Genomic DNA, 23,830 nt, shown 5'->3' on the forward strand with positions numbered 1-23,830 from the left:
TGTTTTGGCTTCTCCAGCAGCAGGCTTGCAAAGCCCTATCTAAAAAGCAGGGACAGCGCTGTCCCTACTGTTAGCTGTGGGCTGCGCTGGGGATCTCGCGTGAGCAGCGAGATCCCGCACATGCGCCGTCACGACGGCCGGGGGACAGGAGACAGCACATCAATGTAAACTGATGCGCTATCTCCAGGAGGGGACATCGCCGGAGGGGGGAGTAAGCGCTCCCCCGCTTCAGCAGACAAGATGTTAATACATCTTTGATGTCCCTGGGGCAAAGCAATAGCGAGGCAGGAAGTATTATAGCGGCGCGATAAGCGCCGTTATAATACATCTGCCCAAGTGTCATCAGTGGCAAGAAGTACAGTTTCTTGCCAAGCAAGGGTAAAGAACAAATAAATGAGGTTTTTTTTGGCCCCATAGCAAGAGACATTGAACATAAAACTGACCCATGAAGCCCTTCCCCAGGTTTCTTGGCCAACTGCCTCTCAGTGAAAGACCATTGGTTGGTGAAACTATTAATAGTTATTCATTGCATATGTTGTAACCATTGATGTTTACTTTTTTTATTTAAAGTTTGGCAGCAACTACCATTCTGCTCAAATCTGCTGCGCTACTCTATTATTAAATAGACCTAATGCAACAATACTCTTAACGAAATGTTTTGTTCTGCCAAAAGCTGTTAATTTACCCGATAGGCTACATATTTTTCTATACCCACCAACTTCGACCAGGGAAATTTAACCCCTTCCTGACAGAGCCAGTTTTTGCGTTCCTGACAGAGCCCTTTTTTTCAAATCTGACATGTCTCACTTAAGTGGGGATAACTTTTTTTTGCTTTTACTTATCCCAGTGATTTTGAGATTGTTTTTTCGTGACACATTGTACTTCAAATTAGTGGTAAATTTGGGTCGATACAGTCTGTGTTTTTTTGTGAAAAATACCAAAATATCGTGAAAAAATGGAAAATTTAGCGATTTGCAAAATGTTAAATTTTCTGCTTGTGAGACAAATAATCTTACCACTCAAAATAGTGAATAACTAACATAGACCATATGTCTACTTTATGTTGACATCATTATTTCAACTTCCTTTTAATTTTTTGGGACACTAGGAGGCTTACAATATGAATAGCAAATTCTCAAATTTTCAAGAAAATTTCAAACACTGATTTTTTTAGGGACCAGTTTAGTTCTGATGTGACTTTGAGGGACTTGTATGTGAGACACCCCCATAAATGATACCATTTCAAAAACTGCACCCCTCACAGTATTCAAAACAGCATTTTGGAAGTTTGTTAACCCTTTAGGTGTTTCACAGGAATTAAAACAAAGTGTAGGTGAAATTTCAAAATTTCTTTTTTTTTGCAGATTTGCAATTTTAATACATTTTTCTAAGGAACACAGTACATTTTACTAGAGAAATGTGACTGAAAATTGATTCCCCCAATTCTTTTGTTTTCATAAATATCCTACATGTGGCCCTAGTGTGCACGGTGACCAAACCACAGGCTTCATAATAGAAGGAGCACCTACTTGATTTTGGAGCCTCCTTTTTATGAGATTATTTTTTAGGCACCATGTAGGTTTCTAGGCACCATAAGATGCTAAAAGTTAGGAACCCCCCCACAAGTGACCCCATTTTGCAAACTACACCCCTCAGGGAATTCATCTAGGGGTATAGTGTACATTTCAAACCCCCAGGGGTTTCACCAATTGTGGTACAACTGGGCAGTGAAAATGAAAAATTATTTTTTTTACACAAAAATACAGTTCTGGCTCCAAATTTGTCATTTTCAGAAGGTATGAAGGAGACAAAGCACCCCAAAATCTGTGCCCCAATTTCTCCCGAGTACGGCAATGCCTCACATGTGACCAAAAAATACCAGTTGGGTGCATGGCAGGACTCAGAAGGGAAGGAGTGATTTTTGGATTTTGCAGCTCAGATTCTGGTGGAATTTTGGTGGGTGCTATGTCGCATTAGCAAGACCCCCCAAGCACCAATACAGTGGAACCCCCCCACAAGTGACCCCATTTTGCAAAGTACACCCCTCAGGGAATTCATCTAGGGGTATAGTGTACATTTCAAACCCCCAGGGGTTTCACCAATTTTGATACAAGTGGGCAGTGAAAATGTAAAAATTACATTTTTTTACACAAAAATGCAGTTCTGGATCAAAATTTTTCATTTTCAGAAGGTATGAAGGAGAAAAAGCACCCCAAAATCTGTGCCCCAATTTCTCCCGAGTACGGCAATGCCTCACATGTGACCAAAAAATACCAGTTGGGTGCATGGCAGGACTCAGAAGGGAAGGAGTGATTTTTGGATTTTGCAGCACAGATTCTGGTGGAATGAATGGTGGGTGCTATATTGCACCAATACAGTGGAACCCCCCCACAAGTCACCCCATTTTGCAAAGTACACCCCTCAGGGAATTCATCTAGGGGTATAGTGTACATTTCAAACCCCCAGGGGTTTCACCAATTTTGATACAAGTGGGCAGTGAAAATGAAAAATTACATTTTTTTACACAAAAATGCAGTTCTGGCTCAAAATTTTTCATTTTCAGAAGGTATGAAGGAGAAAAAGCACCCCAAAATATGTGCCCCAATTTCTCCCGAGTACGGAAATGCCTCACATGTGACCAAAAAATACCAGTTGGGTGCATGGCAGGACTCAGAACGGAAGGAGTGATTTTTGGATTTTGCGGCTCAGATTCTGGTGGAATTTTGGTGGGTGCTATGTCGCATTAGCAAGACCCCCCAAGCACCAATACAGTGGAACCCCCCCACAAGTCACCCCATTTTGAAAACTACACCCCTCAGGGAATTCATCTAGGGGTATAGTGTACATTTCAAACCCCCAGGGGTTTCACCAATTTTGATACAAGTGGGCAGTGAAAATGAAAAATTACATTTTTTACACAAAAATGCAGTTCTGGCTCGAAATTTTTCATTTTCAGAAGGTATGAAGGAGAAAAAGCACCCCAAAATCTGTGCCCCAATTTCTCCCGAGTACGGCAATGCCTCACATGTGACCAAAAAATACCAGTTGGGTGCATGGCAGGACTCAGAACGGAAGGAGTGATTTTTGGATTTTGCAGCTCAGATTCTGGTGGAATTTTGGTGGGTGCTATGTCGCATTAGCAAGACCCCCCAAGCACCAATACAGTGGAACCCCCCCACAAGTCACCCCATTTTGAAAACTACACCCCTCAGGGAATTCATCTAGGGGTATAGTGTACATTTCAAACCCCCAGGGGTTTCACCAATTTTGATACAAGTGGGCAGTGAAAATGAAAAATTACATTTTTTTACACAAAAATGCAGTTCTGGCTCAAAATTTTTCATTTTCAGAAGGTATGAAGGAGAAAAAGCACCCCAAAATCTGTGCCCCAATTTCTCCCGAGTACGGAAATGCCTCACATGTGACCAAAAAATACCATTTGGGTGCATGGCAGGACTCAGAAGGGAAGGAGTGATTTTTGGATTTTGCAGCTCAGATTCTGGTGGAATTTTGGTGGGTGCTATGTCGCATTAGCAAGACCCCCCAAGCACCAATACAGTGGAACCCCCCCACAAGTGACCCCATTTTGCAAACTACACCCCTCAGGGAATTCATCTAGGGGTATAGTGTACATTTCAAACCCCTAGGGGTTTCACCAATTTTGATACAAGTGGGCAGTGAAAATGAAAAATTACATTTTTTTACACAAAAATGCAGTTCTGGCTCAAAATTTTTCATTTTCAGAAGGTATGAAGGAGAAAAAGCACCCCAAAATCTGTGCCCCAATTTCTCCCGAGTACGGAAATGCCTCACATGTGACCAAAAAATACCATTTGGGCGCATGGCAGGACTCAGAAGGGAAGGAGTGATTTTTGGATTTTGCAGCTCAGATTCTGGTGGAATTTTGGTGGGTGCTATGTCGCATTAGCAAGACCCCCCAAGCACCAATACAGTGGAACCCCCCCACAAGTGACCCCATTTTGCAAACTACACCCCTCAGGGAATTCATCTAGGGGTATAGTGTACATTTAAAACCCCCAGGGGTTTCACCAATTTTGATACAAGTGGGCAGTGAAAATGAAAAATTACATTTTTTACACAAAAATGCAGTTCTGGCTCAAAATTTTTCATTTTCAGAAGGTATGAAGGAGAAAAAGCACCCCAAAATCTGTGCCCCAATTTCTCCCGAGTACGGCAATGCCTCACATGTGACCAAAAAATACCAGTTGGGTGCATGGCAGGACTCAGAAGGGAAGGAGTGATTTTTGGATTTTGCAGCACAGATTCTGGTGGAATGAATGGTGGGTGCTATGTTGCACCAATACAGTGGAACCCCCCCACAAGTCACCCCATTTTGCAAACTACACCCCTCAGGGAATTCATCTTGGGGTATAGTGTACATTTCAAACCCCCAGGGGTTTCACCAATTTTGATACAAGTGGGCAGTGAAAATGAAAAATTACATTTTTTTACACAAAAATGCAGTTCTGGCTCAAAATTTTTCATTTTCAGAAGGAATGAAGGAGACAAAGCACCCCAAAATCTGTGCCCCAATTTCTCCCAAGTACGGCAATGCCTCATGTGTGACCAAAAAGTGGCAGGACTCAGAAGGGAAGGAGTGATATTTGGATTTTGCAGCAGAAATTCTGGTGGAATGATGGTGGGTGCTATGTCGCATTAGCAAGACCCCCAAAGCACCAATACAGTGGAACCCCCCCACAAGTGACCCCATTTTGCAAACTACACCCCTCAGGGAATTCATCTAGGGGTATAGTGTACATTTCAAACCCCCAGGGGTTTCACCAATTTTGATAAAACTGGGCAGTGAACATGAAAAATTACATTTTTTTACACAAAAATGCAGTTCTGGCTCAAAATTTTTCATTTTCACAAGGAATGAAGGAGACAAAGCACCCCAAAATCTGTGCCCCAATTTCTCCCGAGTACGGCAATGCCTCACATGTGACCAAAAAATACCAGTTGGGTGCATGGCAGGACTCAGAAGGGAAGGAGTGATTTTTGGATTTTGCGGCTCAGATTCTGGTGGAATGAATGGTGGGTGCTATGTGGCATTAGCAAGACCCCCGAAGCACGGTGAAATTATGAACCTAATATTCCATAGATGTGTGGTATATTTTAAAACACTCCTTTATACATAGGCCGGGTTTGTCGGGGCAAGTGTCACACTGGAAAATAGTTTGCTTTCTTATTCCCTTTTTATAGCAAACTTTGCACCTTTTTTGTGTCCTGCCCTTTTTTCCAGTGGAGGGGATTTCATCAGGAAAATGCTGCCCTGGTACAATACGGGGGCCAGTACTAGAAGTACTGGGGCCCTCTGCCTGCTGGTTCCCAAATATTAGGCCCTTTATGACTTCCTCTTGAAAGTGCATAAATGTCCCCCTCTGGCCGGTAGAACGGAATAGCACGTAAGCGTTATACAGTGCCATCTGGATGATATACACGGCCACCTTCTTGTACCAGATTTTTGTTTTCCGCAGGGCACTGTACGGCTTCAGTACCTGATCTGAAAGATCCACTCCGCCCATGTACCTATTGTAATCCAGGATACAATTAGGTTTTGAGGTGTGGGTACTGGTACCTCGTACAGGGACGGAGGTGGTACTGTCTCCGTGAATTGTTGTCAGTATAAGGACATCCCTCTTGTCCTTATATTTGACCAACAACATATTTTCGTTGCATATTCCCCTGCTTTCACCCCTTCTCATTACTTGGGCAATGTGCGTTTTTGGGAGGCCTCTTTGGTTCTTGCGCACAGTACCGCAAGCTGCTGTACCTCTTGAACCAAGGGCCTTAAACAGGGGGATGCTAGTGTAAAAGTTATCCACATAGAGGTGATAACCTTTATCCAGGAAGGGGTGCACTAAATCCCAGACAATTTTCCCACTAACACCTACGAGGGAGGGGGGGCATTCTGGCGGTTGAATTCTTGAATCCTTCCCTTCATAAACCCTAAACCTGTGGGTGTACCCTGAGGTGCTTTCACACAGTTTATACATTTTTATGCCATACCTTGCCCTCTTACTGGGAAGGTACTGGCGGAATTTAACCCTTCCTTTAAAATGTATAAGGGACTCGTCGATACAAATAAATTTTTCAGGGATGTACACCTCTTCAAATTTGGCACTGAAATGATCAATGACCGGCCTGACTTTGAATAGCCGGTCAAAGGTGGGATCATCTCTGGGTGGGCACTGTGCATTATCGGTGTAATGTATAAATTTAAGAATTGTCTCAAATCGAGTCCGGGGCATGGCCATACGGTAAAATGGAGTACTGTACAGAACATCTGTACTCCAATATTGCCTAATTTCTGGCTTTTTTACTATGCCCATATGAAACACCAGACCCCAAAACGTCATCATCTCTACTGCATCTACAGGGGTCCACCTAGCAAATGATGACGTGGGGTTTTGAGCAATAAACTGCTGGGCATATAAATTAGTTTGGTCCACCATTAAATTTATAAAATCATCAGAGAAAAATAATTTGAAAAAGTCAATTTCTCTGAGACCTGTGGAATCAAATTGGATTCCTGGCATGGCCAAAAACTCAGGAACCTGGGGCTCAAAATTGTCTGGTGGTGGGGTCCATACTAGATCAATTATTGGGGGGGGAATCTCAGCTGATCTACGGGGGCGTCTTTGAGGGGGTCCCTCATCACCAGAGGAGGAAGAGGAGCTTAAGACGAATCCTTCAAATTCCCCGCTTGCATCACTGCCTGTGTCAGAGTCAGAGGCAAGCATGGCATATGCCTCCTCCACTGAATACATTCTCCTGGATGACTGGGAGGACATTTTGGAGGACATTTGGGAGGACATTTTTATTTTTGTGTTACTGGTAGTGAAATGTTTCAACACGTGTATAGTGTAGGGGGGGGTACAAACTTTATTTCAACCCGGGGGATATGTAGTGTGTATGTAGTGCAGAAAAAAAAAAAATACTTTATACCAATAAAAAAAAAAAAAAAAAATGAAGGGGTTAAAAATAAAAAATTGAAGGGGTTAAAAAAAAAAAAAAAAAAGGTCCTGCGCCAAAAATTGAGCACAGATGTTGGTCAGTAACGTCTGTCACTGAACAGCGCTCAAAGGCAACAGGAATCTGATCAAAAAAAAAAAAAAAAAAATAGATCAACCCTGTGCCGAAAAAGCTGATCAGTGATGTACGTCACTGATCGGCGCACAGTGGCCACAGGACACCCACAAAATCAGTGTGTGTAAAAAAAAAATTAAAAAAAGACCCCACAGCACTCACAAAAAAAAAAAAGGTGATCAGTGATGCGACACTGATTACCAGTGAGGGACAGCAGGTGCACAACCTTTGGTGCAACTGACAGTGCAACTGGCAGCAACTGACAGGTATATATATAAAAAAAAAACCTCTGCGCCCCCAAAAAGTTGCTGATCAGCACAGATATACTGATCAGCACAAAAGGGGGGGTAGCAGACACAAAATATACACTCTCTCTCACTATCTCTCACTATCTCTCACTATCTCTCACTATCTCTCACTATCTCTCACTATCTCTCACTATCTCTCACTATCTCTCACTATCTCTCACTATCTCTCACTATCTCTCACTCTAGGACACTGCAGCAGCACTGACAGTTATATGTATAAAAAAAACCCTGCACCCCCAAAAAGGGGGGGTAGCAGACACAAAATATACACTCTCTATCACTCTCTGTCACTATCTCTCTCTATCTCTCTATCTCTCACTATCTATCACTATCTATCACTATCTATCACTATCTATCACTATCTATCACTATCTATCACTATCTATCACTCTATGACACTGCAGCAGCAGCACTGACAGTTATATATATATAAAATAAAACCCCTGCACCCCCAAAAAGGGGGGGTAGCAGACACAAATCTCTCTATCTCTCTACCTCTCACTATCTATCACTGTATGACACTGCAGCAGCAGCACTGACAGTTATTTATATATAGAAAACCCCTGCACCCCCAAAAAGGGGGGGTAGCAGACACAAAATATAGCTCTCTCTGTCACTATCTCTCTCTATCTCTCTCTATCTCTCTCTATCTCTCTCTCTCTCTATCACACTGCAGCAGCAGCAGGAAGTCTCAGGAAGTCAGATCCAGGAAGCGTCCAGCACGCTACAAGCAGTGATAAGGTGATCAGGTAAGGTATTTGCAAGGATCAGGTAAGTATTAGCAAGGATCAGGTCGGTATTCACGGCAGGCAGGCACGGTGACCGTTCTGCACGCTATTCCAGACCGGAATGGCGTCTGCAGCGCAGTCACCGTCAGTTTAAATGTCGCGCCTTGGCTGTGATTGGTCCGTGGGTCCCACGGACCAATCACAGCCTTGGGGGCAGGTGGGGTGAGGTGTCATCGTCACCGATGACCCCCTCATGCCCCCTGACGCCCGGCGGTGATTGACACCTGTGTTACCGAGCGTCCGATTCGCTGGTAACACAGGAAAACGCTGTGAATGGCTGTTCACACTGAACAGCCAATCACAGCGATCGCCGACGGGGGGGCGGCATCGCAGCCCCCCCTGGGCATGCAGGGACATGTCTGCTGTCAGGGACAGCAGACATCGTCCCTCTGTCACTGCGTCTCGAGACGCAGTGACAGTTTAAACTCATGACGTACATTTATGCCATGTGTCGGGAAGTACCTCCCGGCCATGACGTAAATGTACGTCAAATGTCGGGAAGGGGTTAACAAAAAAAAGAAAAAAGGTAATTATTGTAATCTGAGCCTATTCTGAATACGCTCAATTAAAGCTAGTCTAGCAAGTACAGTATGTCCAGGTTATTGCTAGTTTTGCACCATATGGTCAATAGTTTGGTAAGATCAGAACCTTCCCCTCAAGGTGCTTTTAGCCCTTAGCATAGGAGCTGACCCACAGATTTTCTGGGGGTGGGGTAAATATTACACGTTATGTATAGAACGCACACATTCCGCAGCACTTTAGAGAATATTTTAACCATCTATATTCCCTACCGCATGTATGCAAACATTCATTATAGGGTCCATTTTGTTGGGAGCCAATCAACCTACCAGTATATGATTGGATTGTGGGAGGACACCGGAGTATCCCAAGACATCTATGATTAGAAAATCAAGACAATAGTGCTTAAAGCAGAACTGCACATTCTTGCCATGACCGGAGGAGCCACAAGGAGGATTATTTTGAGATTAATCTTTTGCATACTTTCCAGCACTATATATAAAAAAAAACACATAACCTTGTGTTTTGTAAAGGATTTATTATTAGGTAGATACAGAATATTTTTAGTTCTCCTTTTCCTGCACAGTCTTTGTGCCACGCAGTCGACCAGTACGACGAGCAGCAATGAGACCAACTTTGCGACCAGCTGGGGCATCTCTCCTGATAGTTGAAGGTTTGCCAATGTGTTGATGGTTTCCACCACCGAAGGGATGTTCTACAGGCTGTTAAGAGGGAGAGAAAAAAAGTAAACTGTTAATTTTGTTTCCCCCATCCTGTCTAGATTGTGTATTTTCATATAGAAGCTGATAGAGTTCCTGCACTCATCCTCAACAAACTTCATGCATGTTTTCCAGGCATCCTCACAGAACAAGCTAAATAATTAGCGTCACCTGTAGATGCATGCAACTGCCAGGTGACCTGGACAACATGAACGGTTGGGAACCATTGAAATAAACAAATGCATATTTTTTTTTTTTTTACCCACTTGCTCCAGTTTACCAGAACACAAATTAAAGTGCGAGAACTACACCAAAGAATTTCACATTGCAACTCAAACTACTCAATCATGTCAGACTTCTCCAGCATGTTTCCCTAACCTTATTATGGTATGTACACGTCCATATTATGTGCTCAATTTAAAACAAACTTTGGAGCCTATGTATTAATAATCACTGCACTTAATCTATACTGTAACAGATTTTCATTTTGAATGGGGAAAAAAAATCCCCAATAAATGCTGTCCTTGAGAAAGTTACTTCACAATTATGAAGTGGCTTAAAGCGGATGGGCTCAAAGCGTAGCTTTTTAGAGTTTGGTACAAAGTAGTCCGATAATGGAGAGTATTGGGCCCTACACACATAGCGATGTGTGGAGGGCTACCTAGCTATGCTAGCTCGGGCTGTGCCGTGCCGCTATCGCATAGCACACAGAGCTGACAGCCCACACACAGAGCGAGCTGTCAGCTCTGTGTGCTAAGCGAGCAGACAGCGCCAGTGTTCTCCGGTGGGAGAACCCTGCCGATGCCGAGATTGATAGACACTGTCCATCAATCTCGGCCAGCGATAAAGACGCGCGGGGACGCGCACTGCTGCCGATATAGCCCCCACACATACACCGATGTGAGGGCATTTGCCAAGCGACTTTGCCAAACTAAGCAAAATCGCTTAGAAAATGCCTTAATATCGGCATGTGTGTAGGCCGTATATGAGCTGCAGTGCTAAATAACCTGGCAAGTGCCAAAATTATACAGTACCTGCAGTTTCTACCTACATGTAAGACAAATCATGTGAACACTGTACAACTTCAGACTTTCAAGTGATATGTCACCTAATGCTTTACATCTACATTTCCTTTAAGGGTAGAAATGTGCAACTATTTCCACCCCAGCCCTTATAGCAACTCACATTACAGGCTGTCCCCACCACACAATAATGCATACAAGCAAAACCCTTGTCCACAACATGATCTGCTCTTCATACAATACAGGAACAAGCAGTGATCGCATGGGAGATTCTCTTCCATTCCCCCCATAAGTAAGCATATGAAAAGATTCAAACAACTTACATTCATGGCCACACCACGGACACGTGGCCAGCAGTTTCTCTTAGCCTTGTATTTGTGGTAGGCACGACCTGCCTTCAGGATGGGTTTGTCAATACGTCCACCACCAGCAACAACACCTACAATTTAACAAATTGGTCATGCTTTAATGATAAAATGTAAATACATACAATCATTACATTATGTATAGTGTTATAAGTGCTTTTTTGATGGCAACACAATACCCACCAACAACTGCCCGGTTTGCAGAAGAGATGACCTTCTTTGAACCAGAAGGCAGCTTTACTCTGGTTTTCTTGGTTTCTGGATTATGGGAGATGACGGTGGCATAGTTGCCAGAGGCACGAGCCAGTTTGCCACGGTCACCAGGCTTCTCCTCCACACAACACACAATGGTTCCTTCAGGCATGGTGCCAACAGGGAGGACATTGCCAATGTTAAGCTGAGCTAAAAATAATAAAAGAGGAAAGAACTGTTATTACACTTTAGCACTTATCCTTCTCTTAGAACATTTATGTCACTCAACTATTGACCATCAAACAGCTACAGCTGGCCCATTCACTGCACCATACCAATCATTGGTTTGAATGATATCCATAAGGGGAACCCATCACAATAACACCTCATGTCTCCTTAAAGAAGCAAGTGCTGAAACAGGCAAATGTTTTACGCTACTAAACAGTATATATGTTAAATAGAAAAGTGGAATTCGAAGTTAAATTTCAACAATATATAAACACTTCTTTAGGAATATAGAAATTAACAGCTAGTAAGAAGCACTTAGCCCATCTGGGCTAAAAGACTTTTGCAATAAAAATAAATATGCAACAAACTTTTGAGGTCAGCATTAAAATGAATTTGTTAAAATAGGTGTAAAAATTGGACAGCAATTTTCATCATAATGACCTGTAATGTTAACCTTCTACAGGATTTTTTTTATTTTATATTAAACTATAGATTAAAAAAAAAAAAGAAACACAACAGCGGGAGATGCTGGCAGTTTTAGCACTCAAATGGTTAAGAATGTTTCTATATTTCAAAGTGACTGATACTTTCTATGCAGCTTCTAATTCTTCAACTATTATACAGTAATTAAGTGAAAGGACGAAAGTTTACAATTACTTTTAGCTTTTAAAACCCTAGTACTCTTCATAAGTAATAGCCTATATATGCAGTATTACATGATACACAATGCTCCATAGCTACATAAATGTAGTCAAACCAATTTTGCTGACAACACCAAAACTCTTGAACAGTCACCAGACTCGCCACACTAGATAACATTATGGCCTAGAATTCCTAATATCACTTTGACATCGCAAAGCCGGGTCCGACACGGCTCAGATCCTTTCACATTAAACCCGGGTCCCCCATAATATACAGGGTCGAATTGCCTGGTTGGTCATTCCAGGTTATTAGGCTTGTTGTTTCACACCGCATCTAGACCCAGGCGTCAACCCATATTTTGAGGGGTGTACACAAGCTTCGGTTTTGACAGGTTTACAGCTTATAGAAGCAAATATCAAATCGAAAAGGTTTTTAAGATGCTTTCGATTCAATGTATGCTCCAGTTATCTCTATATTGAAGAAAAATAGATTGTGCAGGCAAGGAAATATCGAATTCGATCCAGTAAATTAATGTTTACAAAGTGCCTTGAATGCGAATCGAATTTGATATTGAATGCTAAAGTGCATATCAAATGTGAAATCAAATGGAAAGCAAAGGCCAAATTGAAAGGGGGTGGAATTGGGGAAATCAAAATCGATGCATGTGTACACACCTTTAGATGCGATGTGAGGGGTATTGGTCTCCCAGTGATTCCTAGTAATACCATGTTCTCATTGCTACCCTGGCAAAATCCTGGGTTTTTGGAATGTCACAGCTACACCAGGCATGCCCAACCACGGTCCTCAAGGCACACCAACAGTGCAGGGTTTTAGTGATATCCAGACTTGAGCACCGGTGACTTAATTAGTGCCCGAGTGATTCTGATCAGCACAGATGGTTTTAATCAAAATCACTCAGGTACTAATTAAGTCACCGGTGCTCAAGCCTGGATATCACTAAAACCTGCACTGTTGGTGTGCCTTGAGGACCGTTGTTGGGAAAGCCTGCACTATACCTTCAACCCCGGTCTGCCCTGCCAACAAGTGAGGAATCTAAAAAAGCAGCTTTAACTGGCTGGCTAAGATGTCATTTAAAGGGGACTTATATTCTCAACACAAAGAGGTGGGTGGGGACTGCACTGCTTTAATCATGGCCAATTAGTTACTGTGTAGCCTGGAGTTCCTAGTTTATTGCACTATTTTGCTGTTTTATACAGCCAATGAGAGCTTTATGCAGCTGCTAAGTGTGCTACCTTGCAGTGTAAAACAATTTATAGCGGAGAGAGCACTTCATGTTCAACATTTTCTCCGTGGATGTAACATGTCACCTGATTTAATTCCCAAATTGGCTCGCTTTTCCAAATTGCCGGGTTGAAAAACCTGGGTCGCACCTGTTCACACTGGTGGCTACCCAGTGTCATACATGGGAATAACCCTGTAAGTCCTGGGTGTAATTCCCAGGTCAGAAGAGCCAGGTACATGCACTCATACCTGTACAGACTATTGAAAGCATAAAAAAGCAGATTCTAGTGTGTAATGTTCACTTTACGGCAACTTGCAATAAAGCATTACAAGAGCATTACACACACTATTTTGTAAGAACGAAGATAAATCTGCTAATTAGCACAATACATACAACTCTGCCAAGCAAATAAAAGCTTTCCATTAAGAAGGCAGCATACCGTCATGCATTCAAGACCTATTATCCAATAAAACACTGATGGCCACACATCAAAATCTAAGAAGGGAGGGGGATTAAAATTATCACTCCCAGATCTCCCATCAAAAGTGAGAGATTGCGGAACGATATTCAATTGATGCTTCTGATCACACTCAGCATGGCCGGATTCAGCCAGTAAACCAGACTAAAAACTTAAAGGACGCAATAAGAAAAGTCCCATCAGCTCTCAGAAGGGTCACTTATTGCATATTGCGCATGACTGGATTAGCATCATTGGGCACCAGCTGAAATGTGGCCCTGGACAGCATCTACTGCCACAAATAAAAAACATTTGCTTGGGAAGTAATACAAGTTCACGCCTACTGTCATTTAAGAATTGGGACGAAATGTCAAAAGCAGCACATTATATAATGAACTGAACTATGCCATAACGATTTGGAAATAGCCTTATCAAATGGATACTGTACCTTTCTTGCCGCAGTAAACAAATTGACCGGTGTGGATACCCTCAGCTGCAATGAACAGTTCAGTCCTCTTCTTGAACCTATAAGGATCACGGAAGGCAACCTTGGCTAGAGGAGCGCCACGTCCAGGATCATGGATAATGTCCTGAAGGAAAGGTGGAAAGCTTTTAATTATGGAAAGAGACAGACTATACTGCTAATATTCTAACGTTACAATGCTTACATAAACCTTATCATACACCTTACAAGTAAAGAAATCAGCATTTCTGCAAATAGCAACCAAGAAGCGGGCTTAATCATTTCCAATGTTATCGAGACCATCAGACCATGTCATGACTTACATTGGGAGCCATGCATCTCCTCAAATCAAAATACTATTTAGAGTTCGAGAGGAATTAAAGTAAAGTAAATTACATGACAACATATGATCAAGCAATATAACTACAGTACACCACAACCACTTAGATATTGGTTTACAAGTTTTGAACCCATAATAGAAACTGTATTATGAATGGTTACGATAACATTCAAATTGATTAACTATAGCTATGTTCAAATGTCCTACCAATTATCAGATTGCAAACAAATGTTATTCAAAACTAATGCAACTCACCCCACCAAGAGACAGCTCACCATGAATGGTAAAGCCAGAAATTCCCATTATATTACGGTACTTACTTTTACAATACCCTTGATGTATCCATGCCTTTCAGCAAAGTCGATAGCCCTGAGCTTAGCAGCCCCTTTCCTGTGCTTTACATGGGCTCTGAAAACAGAGCCGGCACCCTTTCTCTGTCCCCTAATCACACGTCCCATTGTGTACTGCAATGAAGGGGAAAAAAAGGGGGTCTTAAATAATGAATATATACAGTACATTGGAATGCATAGAATGAACAGAGCTTAAACAGTAAACACTCATGTAAACACTGCATGTCTTAATAGAATATTTTAACAAAAAATAAATACAACTTCCTGGAACTCACATCAAGTGTGTATAAAATGCCATAGTGCCCCCACCAACAGACATCAGCATAAGTAATTACACTTCAATATAGACACACGATAGACAATCCAGGTCTTTTAATGCATTAACACTGCTTAAATACGAATGGCTGATGTGCCAGTGTGGATACAATATAGTAATCTGTTATTCCACTGTATCCCTCATGGTATACATAGAAAAGCTGGAGTGACAAGTGTGCATAGGTGTATTTACCATATGATCCCTTTAAACTGGGACACCGCATTTCACCTGGTTTTAAATCAGATACAATCTGTGTAATCTAGGAGTGTCCCAATTTAGAAGAGATAGATATCGAATAGTGCTATTACATGAGATCTGCAGTAGTGCAGCTACGTATAGGCATAGTAAGCAGCGCAGGGTGAGTCGCTGTATGGGGCCTCGATTCTTTCCTGGTTCAGCAGTAGGATTTTGGTATTTAATCTTGGAATAAACTAGGGGATGAGAGCGTCCCGCTATTGCATGCATTCCGGACCCCCTAGCTAAGTCCCCGGCACCTGGGCGCAGACACGGGTACAAGACACTAATGTCTCTCATTGCCCGTCTAATGTAATCAATTCGCCCGCATACAGCGTGTACCGGGAGCCTGTGGGCATTCCCCACCGGGTGGGAACAGGGACGAGGCGGGATGGCAAAGTTACAGAGGGGATTCTTACGGATTGATCCGCCGGAGACACAACGCACAGATCCTACCTAGGCCCGGGCTATCCGCGAAGAGGAAGTTCCCCGGCCCAGGCTGACAATTTCTTCCGGAGAAAGCGGCGGCGCGGGGCATGCTGGGAAATGATCAGTAGTTAAAAATAAACACAGCAGCGCCATTTTTGTTTTGGGAAAAGAGCATCTACGTACCACTTTGATGAATAGCTGCTATAAATTATAAAGTGCCTTTGGCTCCACGCTACACCTCTGTATACAAACACATATATTATATATTCACCCCACCCCCCATACCTCTTAACATTTCTCTCTCTCCTAAACAGGATTCGCTGCACACGGCGATAATTTACATTGAATACTGCCCCTGGACTTCTTTGTTAATGAATGATTGCCATCACCTGTTTTAAGCAGGTTGATCATACCTCCCAACACATAGTTACCTACCCTCCTGCATTCTGCAGGAGACTCCCTGAAATAGCAGCAATGTCCCTCTCTCCCTCATTAGTCTAGCAATCTCCCTCATTTCTCCCAGCCCACATTATGTAACTGTTAAATTTTTTGGGGAAAAGGAATGAGAGACAGATACATTTGCATTGAATCATCAGCACCATTTCCCAGCACTGTACCAAGTATAGTATTACTAACTGCTTTGGGGCTCATCGACATTTGGGTATAAGTCATTTTAAAAGGTTTCTCTCATATATAGCAGTGCACACCCACGCTCCTAGGTGCCACATTCACAATCTCTTTTCACATTCTCACCATATATGGAACTAGACACGCCCTTTGGGTGGAGCATGACACACCGACTCAATGGGGCGCTGTGCAAAATTCTACTACCAACTATAATCTCCCTGAAACTAGTTTTCAAAAGTAGGAAAGTATGTCCCAACATGACCTATTCCAGGAGGGACAAGAAGATGCTCTGCTCCTGGACTTCCATGCCAGTGGCAATTGCAGAGGTGGGGCTTAGGGTGACCAACTTTCCAATGGGCGAACCCGGGACGGGGGGGGGCTGGGCGGGCTCCGCCCCCCCCAGGAAAGTAGGGGGTTAGGGGGGCGGCAGCCCTCCGAATTTTGGGGGGGATATGAAGTACTTTTAGGTGCGTTTTTCTTGCATAAAATTGTAGTTAACGCGTAAGATGCGTAGCCTAATTCATTTGGAAAGGCCCCACTCTCAAAATACCTGACAACTCCTAACTGCAGACTTTACAAGCCCTATAGACACCCTGGTAAAGGCGATAGACTTACGGCTTAGGCCAGAAGAGAGCTCAGAGCAGTGAACAACTGACCTTTTGTAAATACTGGTGTTAGTTGTGTTCAATATTGTGACATGAACCGCCGGGGACGGGGTAGCCGCGTCCTGCTGTAATTGCCTGGAGAGTTGGCGTGAGTGACTGTTACGTGGCTTGCGCATGTGCAGAGAATCTTGTCAGCTTGGAGGAACAGGGTGCCGCCCATCAGTGTTGTGCAAGCACTCCCCGAGAAACTGGAGGGAGAGGATGTAAATCCAAAAGAAACGCACGCGCACCTAACATTAGGCCACGCCATTCCATGGTCCCTATTTGCCACCAGAAGAAAAGCTTTCTCACGCCGCCATGGCGCTCGTTTGCTGGCATCAGCTCACTCATGCTAGTAATCCCCTCAGCACAGTGTCTGACTGACAGCGGCGGCCATTTTGTTGGTTACCTTTGCACATAGTAGTAGTAGTACGTTTATTTATAAGGCGCCGCAAAGTGTCCGCAGCGCCGTACATAGCAAACAAAAAAAAAAACAAATTACAAGGTAACGTACAGGGTGTGTTGAAAGATACAGTATAAATAGGGGTATAGCTGGTAGAACTAAAATCAGCATCAGTTCGAGGGGCGTGGCCACGGACAGCAGGGAGTAGGTCAGAGGACGCTGTGCTCTCCCGCTCCGTGAGAATGGTGGAAACACCATAAGATAAATCCCATGACCCACCGGACACGTTCAAAGAACCTACCGCTGCCTGAAAGCTGATATACCGTAGCGACTCTGAGGCTAAGTGGTGCGATACAGGAGGAAGCTGGCGTATGTTTGAAAGGTCGCGGGTGACGCTCCGGAAGTCTGAGACTGGTGCCGGGGCAGAGAGGCCTGGCTACGAGTGGGTCTGACGCGTCCACAGGCGGATGCGAGTCAGCGAGAGAGGTGACGCAACCAAGGCAGGGAGCCGGAGCTGGGACAAGCAGCCGGTCAGCTGAGGGGCGGTAAACGGCAGTGAGAGAGCCGGCGCTACCACATATCCCGCTCCATGCAGGAGCACCAAGGGGGAGAAAAAGAAAAGAAACCGGTTGTCTGAAGTGCAAGGTTAACATCATCTCTACCCTCTTGTGCTGACGGTGTAAGGAAAGTGTGACGGAGTAACACTGTGAGTAGCCTGGGAGTGAAAGCAGGAGAGAGAAGGGCTGCGCAAATGAGTGAGTACAATCTTTTTCATGCTCTGTGAAGCCCAGGCTGTGTCATAATAATAGGCTAGCCAAACTGGACATAATCTCCCCCAGGCCTCACATACTAAATCAGGAACTGGTCCCACCTGAAGGACTTTAGGCTATAATTAGCCACATATACACATATATAAAGAGAAGCTCACCCCCGACCTTGAAAGAGGGGAAAATAAGCCCAGCATGGGGAAGTCCCAAAACGCCACAACAGCTAATCGGCTTGCTAAATATGCCCGAAATCCCACAACTCCAACCCCTGCAATCAGAGGAGAGAGCTTCCCTCCAGTCACCCCTCCTGAAGGTGAAAAACAGTCGGACACAATGAGCCTATCTATTCAAAATGTTTTAGATGCACTGGCCGCAAGTGAGGGCCGATTGGCCAGTAAAATAGAAAAAGTTCAGGGAGATCTGGACACTATTCGTCAATCAGTGCAGAAGGTCCAAGAGCGGGTAAAAGAGGTGGAGGACCGTACCTCATACCTGGAGGACTCTGTTGCTCCATTAGCTGGGAAAATGGAGGATATGGCCCTACAGATTAAAACCATTAATGTTAAATTGACTGATATGGAAGGGCGCCTGCGCAGGAATAATTTAAGGTTTGTGGGCCTTCCAGAAAAAGTAGAAGGGGAAACGCCAGAGTCATTTGTCCAAAAGTGGCTGGTAGACACATACGGCCAGGAGGCCTTCACGCAATATTTTACTGTAGAGAGGGCCCACAGAGTACCCCTGAGGGCCCTTCCACCGGGGTCAAATGATCGCACCTTTATTATCAAACTACTACATTATGCCGATAGGGATGCAATCCTGAAGTTGATAAGAACAAAAGGGCCGCTGATGTGGAACAACAAAAAGGTGTCAGTATTTCCAGACTATGCAAGTGGGGTACAGCGAGAAAGAGCTCAATTCTACCAGATTAAAAAACGGCTAAGAGAACTAGAGCTCCAATACGCGATGATCTTCCCTGCAAAATTACGAGTCATACATGAAGGCAATGCCAAATTCTTCACGACCCCTAATGAGGCAGCTACCTGGTTGGATTGGAAATTCCCTGCACACCGTATGATGTCGCCCCGGCAATAAAAGGAGGGTGAAAGTATACTGGCGGACTTGGATTAAAATAGAGAAATAATGGCATTAGCAGTGTGAGCTGCACCCAATTTAAATATGGGTCACTGAGAATTTTTTTTCGTTTTTTTTTTTTCTCTCCTCTCCCCTTTTTTTTAGGGGAATGACTTAATGACTTAATGTGACTCAAGAAACTGGGTTAGGGTCGACCATAAGGTATCATGGAGATCACTATGTTAAAGGGAAAAAAAAAAAAAAATGCAGTGGTGGAGGAGGACGTGAGGTGGGGAAGGGGAAAATATGTATGGGTTAAAAGTAAGGAGCGGGGGAGCACCCCCAGCTGGTGGTCATTCATTAATTGTCCCGTAACAAGATCTAAATGTCTTTCTGTGTTTTTCTTTTTGTTTTTTTTCTTATATTATTGGATAGGGGGAGGGAGGGAGGGAATAGGAAAAGGCATGTCAAGGGGGGTGTGGGGCATGCAGGGAGGGGGAGGAGGGGGAAGGGGGGAATATGGAGGGGGGGAAAAGTTAGGTTGATAAAATTACTTGAAGATCGGTCCCAGATGAAAAGAAAAAATGTCTGTTTTCTTATTATTAGATGTCTGTAAACTATAACCTACTCACGTGGAACGTGAGGGGAATGAATAATAAAATTAAAAGGTCCTTGATCATGAGGTATATTCATAAACACTCAGCAGATATAATATGTCTACAGGAGACTCACCTGGTAGGGGGGAAGGTGTTAGCCTTAAAGAAATCGTGGATAGGCTGGGCCTACCACTCAACTCATACCTCTGCCTCCAGGGGGGTCTCCGTGCTGGTCCGAAGGGGGGTTTCATTCGCTGCGGATAAAGTTATAGTGGATCAGTGGGGAAGATACGTGTTTATGAGGTGCCGATTAGGTTCAAGGACCCTTCTGATAATGTCGGTATATATTCCCCCACCATTCTGCTATGATGTATTAAAAGCGGCGGCAGAGTTCTCCGCATCGCACTCCGGCATCCCCATCATAATAATGGGGGATTTCAATAACATCATGGATCCAATATTGGATAGAAAAAGTGTGGGGAGTGCTGGGGGAGCGAGGCGGAGAACTGGTTTCGCTGATATGATAAAAGAGATGGGGCTGAGGGATGCTTGGAGGGAAAAATTCCCAGATGGGCAACAATACTCCTGTTTCTCTAGCACGTTTAACTCCTTCTCAAGGATCGATATGGCTCTGGTAACAGAAGAATTGATCCCTAGTATTCAGGAAATTAACTATCTAACACGAGGCATATCAGACCATTCCCCGCTAGTATGCAAAATAGACCTGGGAGAGAGAAAGGGCTATTCATTCTGGAAACTAAACACGTTTTGGCTAACACAATTTGAGTCAGGGGAGGAATGGGAGGACAGGTGGCTTGAATTCCTTACGGTTAATAATGGTTCTGCTCCAGTAGAGATTATATGGGACGCTTTTAAAGCCAATATTAGAGGAACTTTAATAAGAAATATAGCCGGTCTTAAGGCATCATTCAGAGCCAAAGAGAGGAAATTGGAAGCTATTTGCTGCAGTCTAGAAACTAAATACCTCCAGGATAATAAAGAGGAAAATAAAATTAGATGGAAGGAGGCCCAAGAAGTATGGCTTCAATGCCTGTCTGATAAAAAGAAGTACCGGGAATTATATGCAGGCCATAGGAGATACCTAGATGGGGACAGACCTGGAAGTTTCCTCGCAGGTATTGTCAGACAGGACAGATCAGCCAATACAGTGACGGAGATTAAAGTAAGTGGGGGAAGCTCCGTCTTCCAAACCCCGGATATAGCTGAAAAATTTATGCAGTTCTACCACCAACTATATAAGTCTTCCCAGGTACATACAGCAGCAGAAACCCTTAGCTACTTGTCCACTATAAGTCACCCTACTTTGTCGTCAACTTCAAGGGAGGTATTGGATGCTCCCATTACTGTAAAAGAGATAGAAGATGCAATAGCTGCAATTCCAGGAGGTAAAGCCCCAGGGATGGATGGGATTCCCCAGGAATTGTATAAAAAACATAGCAATTTTTTTTCTTGTGAATTCCTGGCCTTATTCAATGATATGTACAAATATAATAAACTCCCCGCTTCAATGTCTGAGGCTCTGATAACAGTGATCCTAAAAAAGGATAAAGATCCTAAAGAAGTCGAATCCTATAGGCCAATTTCATTATTGACTAATGATGTAAAAATTCTAGCTTAAGTATTATCAAACAGGTTAAACCAGGTTATAGAAGAGGTGATACATAGGGATCAGGCAGGCTTTATGCCCGGAAGGTCCACAACTTCCAACCTGAGAAGGCTATTTCTACACCTACAGGCCCAGCAAGATGGTATGAAGGATGCGGCCGTTATCACACTTGATGCGGCCAAAGCCTTCGATACCATAGAATGGGGTTATTTATGGGAAGTTATGGACTGGGTGGGGATTGGCCCAGTATTCATTAACTGGACAAAGCTTCTATACCAGTCTCCAACAGCAAGAGTTTCTGTTAATAGCTATATCTCCCCTAATTTTGAGATTAAGAGGGGTACACGTCAGGGGTGCCCAATGTCCCCTGGCCTCTTTGCTATGGCCATTGAGCCTTTGGCATGCCTCATAAGGGAAAGTACAAAAATTAACGGTATTAAGATCGGAATAAGGGAGGACAGGATTGCATTATATGCGGATGATATCCTTTTGTTTGTGAATAATCACCTTGAGGCAGTGCCGGAGGTGGTTGGGATGGTGGAGAGGTTTGGGGGACACTCGGGACTCAAGATTAACTGGAATAAGTCAGGCATTCTGCCCCTGGAGGGACCCTGCCCGCCAGTGGTGGTTACCCCGAGCCCTCTAAAATGGGTTGAGGAGTTCCTGTATTTGGGCATTTGGGTGGCAAGAGATGCCCTCAAATTCGAGGAGCTAAACATAACCCCACAAATAGAGTACATAAAATCTAAAATCGAACCATGGGGCCGACTCCCGCTTACAGTCACTGGAAGGGTGAATCTCGTGAAAATGGTTGTGCAGCCGAAGGTTCTGTATGTGCTTCAGCACTCCCCCGTATACCTTCCACGACGAATATTTCGGCAAATAGAGGGGTTAATTTCCTCCCTGATATGGTCCAATAAGAGACCTAGACTAAAATTAAAAACCCTTACTAGGCCAAAGGGGGAGGGTGGGCTGGCACTGCCGAACCTTTGGCTGTATTATCTCACAGCACAAATAGCTCACTTAAGGAACTTGATTCAAGGGGAGCCCAGAGATGACAGCATGGTAGAACTGGTTAAAATTCTGTCCACAGGGCATACACCTCTGCAGTTACTGCTGAGTGGAAATATGAAACGCAAATGGCCACCAATAGTTAAGCAGTTGATTCTAGTGTGGAAGCAAGTGGAGGGACTACTGGGGAGCCAGGGCATAGACCCAGAAACACCTCTTAATAATGCTAAAGTTCTAATACAACTAAAGAAACTGCAAGTGAGGAAAGTCTGGGGAGAGAAGGGAATTAGTGACCTAGGACACTAGGCCAATTTGGTGAAGACACCCCTAATCTGGAATCCTCCCTGACTAAAAAGCTGCTAATGAGAAGCCCTAGGAGACATGAAGTGTCAGGAACTCCATGATGATGGATTAGTGGAGTTGAAAAACAAGTGGGAGGTCGATATAGGACCCATATCAATGGAGGACTGGCAGGGGGCTTTAGCAGATATACGCTTAGCAACTAACCAAGCGAGTCTACAACAGATCCAGCTCTATATAGTGCATAGAACCTATATGACCTCAGAACTACTGCACAGGATAGGAGGAAGGGAAAATGCCAACTGTCCTAAGTGTATAGGGAATATAGGATCATTTTGGCACTTAATTTGGGCATGCCCGGAAGTAGCTGGGTTCTGGGAAGCCGTAATTAAAGAACTGAGCGCCATAGGAATTCCTAAAGAAATATGTACGCCCCGAGCCTGCATACTGTCTATCACTCAAAGGGGGCCAATGGATAAGTACCAGAAACAATTCTTTATCATTGCAATCACGCTGGCAAAAACCTGTATAGCGAGAAGATGGTTAGCCAAAGAAGGCCCAGATATAGGTACATGGAAAGCTCTGGTAAAGACTACCATGTCACATGAAAAATTTACACATCTAGCAAGAGGTACAGTACCTACATTTTACATGGTATGGAGTAACTGGAGGAAAGGGCAGGAAAATGTACCTTAGAAGCAGAATACAGATAGGATGGAATAGCGTAATCTGGAGATAGAGTAGTTAAGAACAAGGAAATAGGAGTCAACCTAACGAGGGAGGGAGAGGGAGGGAGGGGAGGGAATGGTGAATTACTATGTTAGGAAGTAAGTTAAACTGTTTGCTGGGATGTAAAGGGATAACCACGAAGACTACTTGGTGACCAGAAGCTGAAGGCAATAGATTAGGATGCAATGACAATATCTGCTATGAAACTAACTGTACTGATTAAGACAATATGGAAATTGCATGTCGAGCTCCACGGCTCTCTAATAAAGATAAGGATAAGGATAAGATATTAACACTAAAATATAAATCACGTAATAAATACATGTGAAC

The 23,830-nt window shown here is 43.7% G+C and overlaps 1 protein-coding gene across 2 annotated transcripts; it reads right to left on the reverse strand.

Annotated features, from left to right (window-relative positions):
• Nucleotides 1-9,243: 9,243 nt before the first annotated feature.
• Nucleotides 9,244-15,863, reverse strand: RPL8 (ribosomal protein L8). 2 transcript variants are annotated; one of them, XM_083172640.1, is made up of 6 exons: nt 15,753-15,863; nt 14,717-14,860; nt 14,042-14,183; nt 11,015-11,233; nt 10,790-10,905; nt 9,244-9,447 (listed from the first exon to the last, which is right to left on the reverse strand). In XM_083172640.1, exons 2-6 carry the CDS (start codon nt 14,852-14,854, stop codon nt 9,289-9,291), a joined length of 774 nt encoding a protein of 257 aa, XP_083028766.1. In that variant the 5' UTR covers nt 14,855-14,860; nt 15,753-15,863; the 3' UTR covers nt 9,244-9,288. The 2 variants fall into 2 exon arrangements, with proteins under 2 accessions (XP_083028766.1, XP_083028765.1); XM_083172639.1 differs by having other exon boundaries at nt 15,716-15,810.
• Between the last annotated feature and the right edge of the window lie 7,967 nt (nt 15,864-23,830).

Source organism: Crinia signifera, chromosome 2 (assembly GCF_055691185.1).
Source record: "Crinia signifera chromosome 2, ASM5569118v1, whole genome shotgun sequence".
In the NCBI taxonomy this organism is placed as follows: domain Eukaryota; kingdom Metazoa; phylum Chordata; class Amphibia; order Anura; family Myobatrachidae; genus Crinia; species Crinia signifera.